The sequence below is a fragment of the Cetorhinus maximus genome, chromosome 2 (assembly GCF_964194155.1).
Source record: "Cetorhinus maximus chromosome 2, sCetMax3.hap1.1, whole genome shotgun sequence".
In the NCBI taxonomy this organism is placed as follows: Eukaryota; Metazoa; Chordata; class Chondrichthyes; order Lamniformes; family Cetorhinidae; genus Cetorhinus; species Cetorhinus maximus.
This window is the reverse complement of record NC_135880.1, coordinates 97,303,674-97,316,242: the sequence shown is the minus strand read 5'-3', so window position 1 is coordinate 97,316,242 and position 12,569 is coordinate 97,303,674. Positions and strand designations below refer to the sequence as shown.

Below are 12,569 nucleotides of genomic sequence, written 5' to 3'. Positions count from 1 at the left end.
GAACAGTTGATGAAGCCTGCCAAAGGATCCAGTTGTCTTAAAGTTCATGTGGCCGCTGTTTCTCAGCAGCATCTCGATATGAGCCTCTTCACAGAGTGTGTGTGCACTGCGCTCAGCCAGACAGGTGTCAGACATTCCCAGGTGCAATGTAAAGATCTCAGGAGTGTCCTCACTGCATCTCTCCATCATCCTCCTGGAATCATGCGGCAATGAGGGCCTCTCAAGTACGCCTGCCTTGTCAGGCCAGTCCAATGGCCTCATCTCCTGCACCCTTGCCTTCCAGGACCTCATCACCTTTGACTTCCTCCTCATTGGAGAAGATATACAGCTCTAGCACCTCCTCATCATCCAGGTCTTCCCCCTTTGCATCGCCAGGTTCTGTAGTTCACAGCAATAATACATGACACTCTCTGGAGAGTGTACTGCAGTGCTCCACCAGCCCTGTCCAGGTACCGGAACCTCATTTTCAGGGTGCAAACGGTGTGCTCAACCAAACTCTGGGTTGCGGCATGAGCTTCGATGTACAATCTCTCACTAGGTGTCTGAGGCCGCCACATAGGAATCATTGGCCACATCCTTTGTGGGTAGCCCTTGTCCCTGAGGACCCAACCCTGCCTCCTGTGTGGTCCTTGGAAGAGGTCAGGGATCTAAGACCTGCTGAGGGTGTACGAGTCTTGGATGCTTCCCGGTATCTTGCACACACCTGCATGCTCCGTTTGTTATGGTTGAAGGCCAGCTGAACATTGAGAGAGTGGAAGCCTTTGCAGTTCACACACTGGACTGCTTGTTGCCAGGGAGATTTAAGAGCCACATGGGTGCAGTTGATGGCACCCTGCACCTGTGGTAATCCATAAATCTCAGCAAATCCCAATGCTCTTGCTTCCTGTCTTGCCAGATCCCTGCCGAAATTGACAAAGGTCACCTTGGCAAAAGGAGCATCTGTGACCTCCTGGATACATTTGTGGGCAGAGGCTCGCGAGATCCTGCAAAGGTCCCCAGTGGAGCCCTGGAAGGAGCCACTGCCGTAGAAATTGAGCGGGCGGTAACTTTAACTGCCACTGGCAGTTGATGCCCTCCAAGTCCCTGTGGTGCCAAATCCTGCAGAAGGTGGCATATGTGCGTGACCAGGTGCCTAGACATGTGCAGGTGTCGGCGACACTGGCTCTCGCTCATCTACAGATTGCACATGCACAGACAGTTGAGTCTAGCAATGCATCTACGAATGACAGCTCTGTGTGGTTCATCCTCTGCATGCGGAGGAGGCCCTTAGTCTTCAGGGTTCTGCTCCTCCCTTTGGCGAGCCAAGCGCCTCTATCGCATTCTTCTCCTTCTTCTGATCAGCCTACAAGCAATGAGGCAGACAGTGAGATCACCAGACTCCATGTTCCTGATGGTCTCCTCACTGCAGTATCAAACAGAGAGACGCAAGGATCAGCAATTGTCTCCTGAGGATCATTCTTGGTCAAGCCATTGCCTACAACTGCCTCTCAAAGCCCCTTAACACATGCTGGAGAGTCCAGGATACCACATGGGTGCCCAGTGTTCAGTATTCATGATGGTTCACCATACCCACACACAGCATTGCCACATACCACATGATCGAGTGGCAGCAGCTTCAGCCACTCAACTGCATCCTGAACTCTCATCTCAGGCACAGGCATTTTACTAACCTGGGCTCCCAAAGCTTCGCAATTGCTTGTGCCATGAGGGTGAGTTTTCAATGTCAACTGAAACATAATGCAAGGAACTAGGAGTGCGTCACTCCATCAGTGTTCGATGGCCACCTTTCCCAAGAGGATCATGAGGCTTTCCCAGTCGCACAATGGTTCTGCAGCACCATAGCACTCATTCGAATTTGAAGTGTGCATGCAAGGGGTTAACAGTAGAAGTGCAATCATTGGCACTGTGAAGCATTTGCACTGCATGAATGGGCACATTCGCTTCACTAGGCTGACTCCAAGCATGTCAATTGGGTTCAAGCTAAACTCTCATCTGCGGTGGAGTGCTCATCTTTAAAATGTTTTACCATTAGCCCAGCCATTTTCTTGCCTCCCCCCGCCATCCCACCCATCCCCTCGCTTGTGTTTGTATCGAAACTTCAGCTGATGCTGCCATTACCCACCCCCCGGCGCTTTTGCCCTTGTCCTGAGGTTGCCTTCTCCCTGGCTCTGTCACCCTTGCCCTGGCACCACAAGACAGCCACGAAGAAGCTGCTGCGGAGGCTTGCATGAGCCTCCTCCCCCACCTGAATCCGTAGAACCGCTGGGATCATCGTAAGTGCTATGCAAAGCTGAGTGCATTCACCTCCAAATTCCTCTTGAAGTTGAGGTCACCAAGTGCTGACCTTTTGTCAGAACTTGAATTTTATGCATATTGAGTTTCTCTGTGTTAATTAGCATATACATTTAGGTTGCCATTCTGGACCTGAGACCATTTCCCCTTTTTCTTCTTTTCCCTTTACCCTCCAAGGCTCCTTCAACAGTTGTCACACCTCCTTTCAATGCTCCTCTCTCTTGTACTCTGTCCTCGTGAATTCCTACTGCAACTCTTCAGCACTCCTTGACTTGCTTACTTTCCTGCTTCTTGAGTCTCTCTTGGATAAGCTGACAGCATCCCTCTATGCCTCTCTGGACATCCTGCAAAAGGCCCATCAAGACACTTGTCACTGCCTTCATACAAGAAGCAATCCCAACTTTCCCATATGACTTGCTCGCTGACCTTCCAGCTCAGCATGAGCCAGCCATGCTAATCTTAGTTACCTCCTTCCTGTCCCACTCACCCTTCCTGATCCATACACTGTGGACTCTGCCAGTGGATTGGCTATCACCATCCGTCTCCACATCTCCCTCCAGAATGTCTGTTCACTTGTGAACAAGGCCTTTGTGGCATCAACACCATGAATTGAACTTGACAGAATCTTGACTGGGTATGATAACAACTTATTGCTCAATGGATCCAAGCCAGATTGTGAAGAACAAAGCAAGACACAAATCTTTTCCTTGATAGTAGGTTTATTCACAGGAAGCAGCATCACAGATCTCTGCTTCCTAACTATTAACCCAGTGTCCCCACAGACCCTCTTTATACTCTTTTGAGTAAACCAATAAGAAATAAACAAGATAACAGCTCCTTAAAGCAGTAGACCCTCTTTATATGTTATTTTGGAGGCTGATACTCTTTCGAGTTATCAACAGTCACAGATTGCAACTCTTTTGAGTACAATCACAGTTCTTGGTTTCCGGGAGTGGGACATGAACCCACAACCCTCTGATTCAAAGGCGAGGGTGCTATGAACTGAGCCACAGCTGACACCTGTTAGACCCTCTTTATATGTGCTCTCAGTCCTTAATCAAACAATGCCCAGCACTTGTGAATCTTTGACAAGATAATCAACATACCATTAGCAACTTTCCCCTAAATGAAGCATCCCCACTTGGCTGCACCATTTACTAATTGCCCCACCCAAATCACTATAGTTGCAGACTGACTTTTATCAAAAAGTTTTCCCCTAGCCCTCTTGCACCTTCCCTTCCTCTGAATTTACTGACGTCCTATCATCCCTTTAATGTCTCCTTCCATGTAAACTCCCCCTAACCATATGCGTAGCAAGCCATTCACCTTGCTACTCTGATTGTGTAAATCACAGATATGGTCATCTCTGATGACTTCATTGTCTCGGTCTCCATCCATACCTCTGGTTCCCTCTCCCAAAACCAGATTCATCTGTGTTCACCACTAGAAAACTTATTCCCCAAGTCTCTGACAATTGCACTTTCAAATTCCCTGCTTTGTAACCTTTGGCCAGCCATTCACTGCAACATTTCTGCAGCTATTTGTCAGGCGCTAGGGCATTGGTTACAGAATGGTGTCTCTTAAAGAAGTCTTTATAGTCTCCAGTAGGTTAACAAGTTTTTATTAACTACATGTAACTGTATACATATATACAGTAAAGGGTACAGGCAAGGAACTATCTCCATGTCTAGGTTTCTACACGTCTCTGCTCAACAGCACATTGACCTTAGGGCTGCATCATGTGCCTTCTTACATCACAGTGTGGGTGGTACTATACTCAGTCCTCACTAACCCTGTATGTGCTAGGCCCTTGCACTACACTTGTCCCCAAGTTTTTATCTAATGTATATGAAGCTACACTGGTTTACTCCATGTTTTACATTGTTAGCGGTCTCATGCATTTACATTGCTGTTACCACATTATTGCGATTACTACATTATGATGACTACAATATTATCACTACCCCATCTCCCTCCTCCAAGTCCTTGAGTTTACAGGTTGAGGCATTCTGGAGGCTTTATAGCCCTTTCATATCTTATTTGCTGCTCTGTCAGAGGAGTGGGGTAGGCTCGTTGGTTCCAGTTCTTGTTGTTGGCTTGGACATTAGGCTGGCATTTGTGTATGCTTTTGTTCTTTTCTTCCATTGCTTCATCTTGAACAACAGTTAGTCGGTTCGGCAATTGCATTGATCAGTGATTGTTGCTACTGTAAATCATTTCTTGTGGGGTGGATAAACATTGTATTCATCTCCTCGGCGCTTCTTTCTCATCTTTCTTCGTGTAGGCCATCTCAATGCCCTCTGTGGCTGTGGAAGAGCGTTCCTGTGGCAAAAAAAAGAGAAACGCTCAGTTCTGTTTGTCGATGGTGGGAGACTGCTACCAGGTTCCCGCATCCCTTGTGCTCATGGCAGGCTGGCTGGAAGCTGTAGTATGTGTACAATAGTTGCTGCGTTGACCAGCTGTACCCTCATTGTAGTTGGAGGTAGCGGCTTCTCAGACTGCTGATCATTCTCCTTGTACTACTTCCACCATACCTCTGTGGTTCCAGGATCATGTTAATGACTGGAAGTCAGATACCTCCTGGCATGGTCTTTTAGCCATGGTCCCTTGTCTGACAGGACTGTCACTGGCACCTGAATCTAATATAAAATTTGTTACATGACCATTTACAAGGATGTCAACATTCCAAAATGAAGAACCATAATCATTGACATTACCAAGAAGCATAGCTTCTGGGTTATCAGTCTCCATCTTGTGGATGACTTTTGGGTTATCGGCACGTTTCTGGGGTTTTGACATGCACAGTTTGTTGTGGGTTGTACTCACTGGACACTGATCTCTCCTGGGAGAGCGCTTTGCACTGCAGCGCTGGCATGGTCACTCTGCTGTAGTTCAGGAATTGCTTTCCCTGACTTGATTATCCCTGTGCCTTTGTGACCTGATAAGTTGGACAGAGGGTTGGCTTCTGTTGCATGTTTTATTCTCTCCCCTTAAGGCTATCCTGTGTTGCTCACATAGTTCAGACAGTCTAACTATTTGGATTGCCTTGTCTACGGTTGTCTAGACAAATCCTGAGGCAGTTGGACTCTCTTATTGAATTTAGCTCCCTCCAATATTTGTTTCACAAGTTGAAATAAATGTCAAAAGATTTTAAAACCTCTTCAAATCTGGCAGATGACTCATTGGCACTCTGTCTTGCAATGATGTCACCCACAATTGGCCCTATAGAGTGAAGAAGCATGTTAACTTACTCTTCTCTGACTTTTTATTTAAATCAAAAGGGATGCTGTATCGTAAAAATCTTTTCTTCCAAACACCCCGATTTTGTGACTGTCTGGGCCTTGTATTAGTCCAAATTAAGTTGGAAGTTGAAGTGTTTTGTCACGTCTTAACAATTAAGAATACACACACAGGTATCTGCTTCTGAACTCCAACTTTCTGTTTGAAAGACAGAAGGTGCCTTTATTCCTTATTCTCCACCAGAGGGCAATACATCCAGGACTTCGCACAACCTATTGGCAGGTTTTATATAACAATTCTTTTTAACAAAAATGTCCTTTTACAAAAAAGCATAAACATTAAACACAAACATCACAGAAGTGTTGAATTGTGATCCATGTTAAATGTTTTTAAAGTATGGATACAGCTTTAAGAGCTCACAGGCTTTTAAGATGGCATCACTGTTCACTGCAATACGAAGGATTTTCCACGCTTGCCAGTTTTGGCAGGCTCTGCAAAATGGCAATAGCATGCTTCTTGAAGGACATTTTTTAACAATGGCTGCCTGAATCAGCTGTCTGCCAACTTCTTTTGTTTAACCGTTTGCTTTTCCGAGTAACAACGCGTTCAAATTTAAATGTAAGCTTGCTGTTTTCAGAGTTGGGCAGTTGCGGTGTTCCTGAGAGATTTAATTTTTTTTCCTTCACCAGCTTGGGGGCCACACATTGAGTCTCTGAGTTGGGGACCAGGTCTTAGCAATAGGTTTCTTTCAAATGGCGCTTCTGACATTGGATTAGTGAAAGGATTCTCAGGACTAGCTGCAGCCTGGAACTTTAAAAGATTTCACCCACCCTTGCTGGCTCTGTGAACTCTGCATTCTGAAGCTGCACTTCCAAAGAGGATTCAATGGAGTCTTCTCCTGCTGTAAAAATATCTGCCTTCAGTTTCCAGGCTCCTTTCTCTGGAGCATTTTATAGCGAAGTTTCTCTGCATCTTCAGCCTCTGTTGGGATCTTCTCTTAGCTTAGAATTTCCATTGAAGTTTGTTCTTTCTTTTAGTCTTTCAGCATTTTAGTGAGGTTGAGGGTTTTTGATCCGTGTTACCACCATGTTGGAAGAGTGTTGGCTACAGAATGGCATCTCTTAAAGAAGTCTTCATAGTCTTCAGTAGATTAACTATTTGGAAGTATATACTAACTACTTGTAATGATATACATATACTATATATTATACACATATACATATATACAGTAAAGGGAACAAGCAAGGAGCTATCTCCATGTCTAGGTCTTTACAGATCTCTGCTCAGTCCCACATTAATGTATGTGCCAGACCTTCATACCATACTACTGATCTGCTGAAGCACACACTTAACTCCACCTTCGATGCACTTATCCTCATTATTCTCTTTCAGCCTGGCCATTCCCCTGGAACAGACAGCCCTTATCTCCACTCTCTTACATTCAAGTGATGCAACCTTGAAAGTTTATGACAGACATGTTTGGCCATTAATCATGGGAACTGGTTGGACCACATAAAGCACTATCAATTCCTGTTCTCCTCTGTCAAAAGTGCTCACAATTCTAGGATCATCCTTGAATGCAAAGAGAGCCCCTGGCCTCATTCTCCACAGAACATCTTCTTATACCCTGCCCTGCTCCCACCTCCATTGTTCTACAATTGTGAGGAGCTGAGGCATTTTTTTGTCAATAAGCTTAAAATCATCCATTCAGCTACCTCTGCTGCATCCATCCCTTACTATGTCAATCATGACTCAGTTGATAGCACTCTTGTTTCTGAGTCACATTGATATGGATTCAAATCCCGATCCAGGATTTGAACAAAACAATCTCGGCTGACACTTCAGTGCAATACAGAGGGGGCACTTCACTGTCAGAAGTGCTGTTTTTCATAGGAGAAGCTAAACTGAGCTTCTATTTGATCACTCAGGTTTATGTAAAATATCCCCTGGCACAATTCTATTGTATTGTACTATTGTACTGGCCAATATTTATCTCTCAATCAACAACACAAAAACAAATTATCTGGTCATTAACACAAATATTGCTGTTTGTGGGAGCTTGTTGTATACAAATTGGCTGAAGCATTTTCTACAACATTGACTGCACTTCAAAAGTACTTCATTAGCTGCAAAGCACTTTTGTTTCATTTTTATTTCCCTTCAGGCCCCCTACCATGACACCAACCTCCTGCACCTTCAGCCCTATTCCCATTAAACTGTGAAGCACCTTGAAGTTTTTAACTACATTAAAGATGCTATGTAAATGCAAGTTTTTACTGTTGAGATAGGGAAATAGAACAAATAACATTATCTTCTGATCAGAACATCATGAGATCAAATCTTCAGGACTGCCTCCAATCAGTGCTGGAAACTCTTGGAAAAACCTAACTCCTGTTGAATGCATAGAGCAGCTAATTTCCTAAAAGAAACACCACCAAAAGTTTGGCCCACACAACTTTAATTTTGAAACCAACAAGCACCAGTCAGAAAGGGAATTGAAACTCTGCATATGGATTTCTCAATAGTTTGTTTTGGAATGACCTGTTGAAGGATTGCAGTCAGTGTGAGAGCAGAAATTTTTTTTAAAAACTCAATCAAAGGCCTGCCATATGGACGTCAGGCAAGATAAAAGCAAAAAACTGCAGATGCTGGAAATCCAAAACAAAAACAAAAATACCTGGAAAAACTCAGCAAGTCTGGCAGCATCTGCAGAGAGGAACACAATTAACGTTTCGAGTCCGAATGACCCTTCAACAGAACTAAGTAAAAATAGGAGAGGTGAAATATAAATATAAATAGATGAAATCACCTCTCTTCTTCTTGCTTGTATATATGTATGTGTATAATATATAGTATATGTATATCATTACAAGTAGTTAGTATATACTTCCAAATAGTTAATCTACTGAAGACTATGAAGACTTCTTTAAGAGATGCCATTCTGTAGCCAACACTCTTCCAACATGGTGGTAACTCGGATCAAAAACCCTCAACCTCACTAAAATGCTGAAAGACTAAAAGAAAGAACAAACTTCAATGGAAATTCTAAGCTAAGAGAAGATCCCAACAGAGGCTGAAGATGCAGAGAAACTTCGCTATAAAATGCTCCAGAGAAAGGAGCCTGGAAACTGAAGGCAGATATTTTTACAGCAGGAGAAGACTCCATTGAATCCTCTTTGGATGTCAACATTCCAAAATGAAGAACCATAATCATTGACATTACCAAGAAGCATAGCTTCTGGGTTATCAGTCTTCATCTTGTGGATGACTTTTGGGTTATCGGCACGTTTCTGGGGTTTTGACATGCACAGTTTGTTGTGGGTTGTACTCACTGGACACTGATCTCTCCTGGGAGAGCGCTTTGCACTGCAGCGCTGGCATGGTCACTCTGCTGTAGTTCAGGAACTGCTTTCCCTGACTTGATTATCCCTGTGCCTTTGTGACCTGATAAGTTGGACAGAGGGTTGGCTTCTGTTGCATGTTTTATTCTCTCCCCTTAAGGTTATCCTGTGTTGCTCACATAGTTCAGACAGTCTAACTATTTGGATTGCCTTGTCTACGGTTGTCTAGACAAATCCTGAGGCAGTTGGACTCTCTTATTGAATTTAGCTCCCTCCAATATTTGTTTCACAAGTTGAAATAAATGTCAAAAGATTTTAAAACCTCTTCAAATCTGGCAGATGACTCATTGGCACTCTGTCTTGCAATGATGTCACCCACAATTGGCCCTATAGAGTGAAGAAGCATGTTAACTTACTCTTCTCTGACTTTTTATTTAAACCAAAAGGGATGCTGTATCGTAAAAATCTTTTCTTCCAAACACCCCGATTTTGTGACTGTCTGGGCCTTGTGTTAGTCCAAATTAAGTTGGAAGTTGAAGTGTTTTGTCACGTCTCAGCAATTAAGAATACACACACAGGTATCTGCTTCTGAACTCCAACTTCCTGTTTGAAAGACAGAGAGGGACACAGCTAACGTTTCGAGTCCAAATGACCCTTCAACAGAACTAAGTAAATCACCTCTCTTCTATTTTTACTTAGTTCTGTTGAAGGGTCATTCGGACTCGAAACGTTAACTGTGTTCCTCTCTGCAGATGCTGCCAGACTTGCTGAGGTTTTCCAGGTATTTTTGTTTTTGTTTTGGACTTCAGGCTTTAAACTTAACCCTTAATTTGCATTCGAACATTGAGTTAATTCCCAGCAATCCACCCTCAGGGTGGATGCAACAAGTGCGCTGACACATTGGTCCTCCAGGCAGCAGGCGGCTGTGTCACAAAAACAAAAATAGCTGGAAAAACTCAGCATGTCTGACAGCATCCGTGGAGAGGAAGACAGAGTTAACGTTTCGAGTCCGTATGATGAACTTGTCATCAGAACTGAAGAGAAATAGAAATGAGGTGAAATATAAGCTGTTTAAGGGGGGTGGGACAGGTGGAGCTGGATAGAGGGCCAGTGATAGGTGGAGGCAAAGGAGAGATTGTCAAAGATGTCATAGACAAAAGGACAAAGGGGTGTTGACGGTGGTGATATTAGCTAAAGGATGTGCTAATGGTGACATTAAGGGTAGAAAGCAGGATGAGCAAGTGACAGATGGCCCTAGTGGGGATGGGATGGGGGGGAAGGTATCGAAACAGGCTAAAAGGTGGAGATAAAATAATGGATGGAAATAACTTTAAAAATAATAGAAATAGGTGGGAAAAGAAAAATATATTTAAAAAATATATAATAATTATTAGAAAAAAGGGGATCGGAAAGGGGGTGGGGATGGAGGAGAGAGTTCATGATCTGAAGTTGTTGAACTCAATGTTAAGTCTGGAAGGCTGTAAAGTGCCTAGTCGGAAGATGAGGTGCTATTCCTCCAGTTTGCGTTGAGCTTCACTGGAACATTGCATCAGGCCAAGGACAGACATGTGGGCATGAGAGCAGGGTGGTGTGTTGAAATGGCAAGCAACAGGGAGGTCTGGGTCATGCTTGCAGACAGACCGAAGGTGTTTCGCAAAGCGGTCACCCAGTCTGCGTTTGGTCTCTCCAATGTAGAGGAGACCGCATTGGGAGCAGCGAATGCAGTAGACTAAATTGAGGGAAGTGCAAGTGAAATGCTGCTCACTTGAAAGGAGTGTTTGGGCCCTTGGAAGGTGAGGAGGGGGGGAAGGTGGCGCTGTCACACTGGCCTTCTGGGCACCAGGCGGCTCTGTCATATTGGTCCTCCAGGCACCAAGTGGCGCTGTCGCATTAGTCCTCCAGGCACCAGGCGGCGCTGTCATATTGGTCCTCCAGGCACCAGGCGGCGCTGTCATATTGGTCCTCCAGGCAGCAGGCGGCAGTACTGGACTGGAAGGTCAGTCTGCCTCAGTTTCCGTTATGTGAAAGGAAGGGGAGGAAACACTCAACACAAAAAAAAGCCGGAAAGAGTGTTCTTTAAACGCCGGTTCCTGTAAGCGCAGCCGGTTGAGAAATCGTGCGACTGATCATCAGAGTTCGTGTGTTCGATCGCAGTGAAGTGGCCGGTCGGCGGGGCTGGGAAAGCGGGGAGCCGGGCCGGCGTCTGTCAGCTTTAAACTCTTGGCTTCTCCGTAACCCTGGCTCCTTCTGGGCGGAGATCGATTGAACTGGGGCCATGAGGAGTTTGCCGTATTTCTGCCGCGGGGAGGTGGTGCGAGGATTTGGCCGAGGCAGCAGAGAGCTGGGGATCCGCACAGGTAAACCGCACAGAGATGGGCGGAAACATCAAGGTGACTGGGGAATGATGCGGGCTCAGGCTGATCCACGTCGGGTTTTCTGGGTGACGTGCGGCTTTCTGGTACATTCTCCGCTCGATCGGATCCGAAGTGAGCTCCTTGCGCCCAATACTCGGTCCCCTCCTGGAAATCCTCAGCTGATTGGCTCAGGGCTCCTTCTCGATTGTTCCCTTTCAAAAATATACTTTATTCATAAGATTTGTAAAAGTAGATTGCATCAGAACAGGTTGACCTTGCATAAGGGGCAACGCGGTTCAATTTCTTTCAACACACTAAACGGAGCGAGGCACCTCATTTAGAGGTTACATTTACAATCTACATTTCATGTCGAACATACAGCCCAAATGTTTCTGGAGGGCCTTAGACATGGTCATTGTAGCTGCTGCTTCAAGCTTTACTGCATCCCTCAGCATATGCTCCTAGACAGCTTTTTACACTGGAAGACTAACGGCTTCGGGTAGATCAAATAATGTCCCTCACAGATTCGGTGGTCCTCCAGCAGAAGATGATGTTTGCCGTGTCACACTCAAACTTGCCTTTTTTCAGTCACCGGTAAGACCAGCATTTATGGCCCATCCCTTATTGTGGTGTGCCAGCTTCTTAAGCAACTCGGTGACTTACTGCAGCATTTCAGGGTCAGTTCAGAGTCAACCATATTGCTGTGGAACTGAAGTCACATATAGACCAGATCATGATTGGCACATTTCCTTCCCTAAAGGACATTGCTGAATTAGATGAGTTTTATGACAATCTGATAATAATCATGGGACTATTACCAATTCTTCCTTTTTAAATTCCAGATTTAATTAATTAGCAATTTAGATTTCTCAGCTGTCACGATAGGATTGAAACCTACGTCTCCAGATCATTAGTACAGGCGCCTGGATTTCTAGTCCAACAAAATAACCACTGTTATGATTCCCATGTTGAATGGTTGCCTGAGCAGCCAGTCATGCAATGCTTGGCTTATGTTAACCACTACCTTCAGCAGCTCTGTAGTAAAGTTGTGCTGTTTATCCCTGACCTCCCTTTGACTCACAAAGTGAAGAGGTGTTGGAAAACCAGTGCTAAATAAAACAAGAAAAAGAGCATGTGTTTATATTGCAATGCTGGGACGTCCCAAAGCACTGCATAGTCTATATAAGAGGTTTGGAGTATATTTACTGTTGTCGGTAGGCAAACAATGGCCAATTTGTGAACAAGTTCTGTGAAGAACAATTAAATAAATGATTGGATTTGAACATCAATGAGGGCGGTTAGAATGGAGAAGAGTCTAAAGGATGCTTTGACTTTTTACATA

At 44.7% G+C, this 12,569-nt stretch overlaps 1 protein-coding gene and 1 long non-coding RNA gene across 2 annotated transcripts in view; one reads left to right on the top strand and one right to left on the bottom strand.

The window, feature by feature from the left end:
- Positions 1–3,004: 3,004 nt before the first annotated feature.
- LOC144696080 (uncharacterized) lies at positions 3,005–12,062 on the bottom strand. The gene is made up of 3 exons (XR_013580069.1): positions 11,636–12,062; positions 3,296–4,614; positions 3,005–3,126 (listed from the first exon to the last, which is right to left on the bottom strand). It is a non-coding gene; the product is annotated as an uncharacterized LOC144696080 (long non-coding RNA).
- rfk (riboflavin kinase) overlaps positions 10,835–12,569 on the top strand; it is a 31,589-nt gene continuing 29,854 nt past the window's right edge. Inside the window, exon 1 of the mRNA XM_078567315.1 lies at positions 10,835–11,230. Within this exon, the coding sequence (XP_078423441.1) occupies positions 11,149–11,230 (82 nt within the window). The 5' untranslated portion in view covers positions 10,835–11,148. The remainder of the gene's footprint in view (positions 11,231–12,569) is intronic.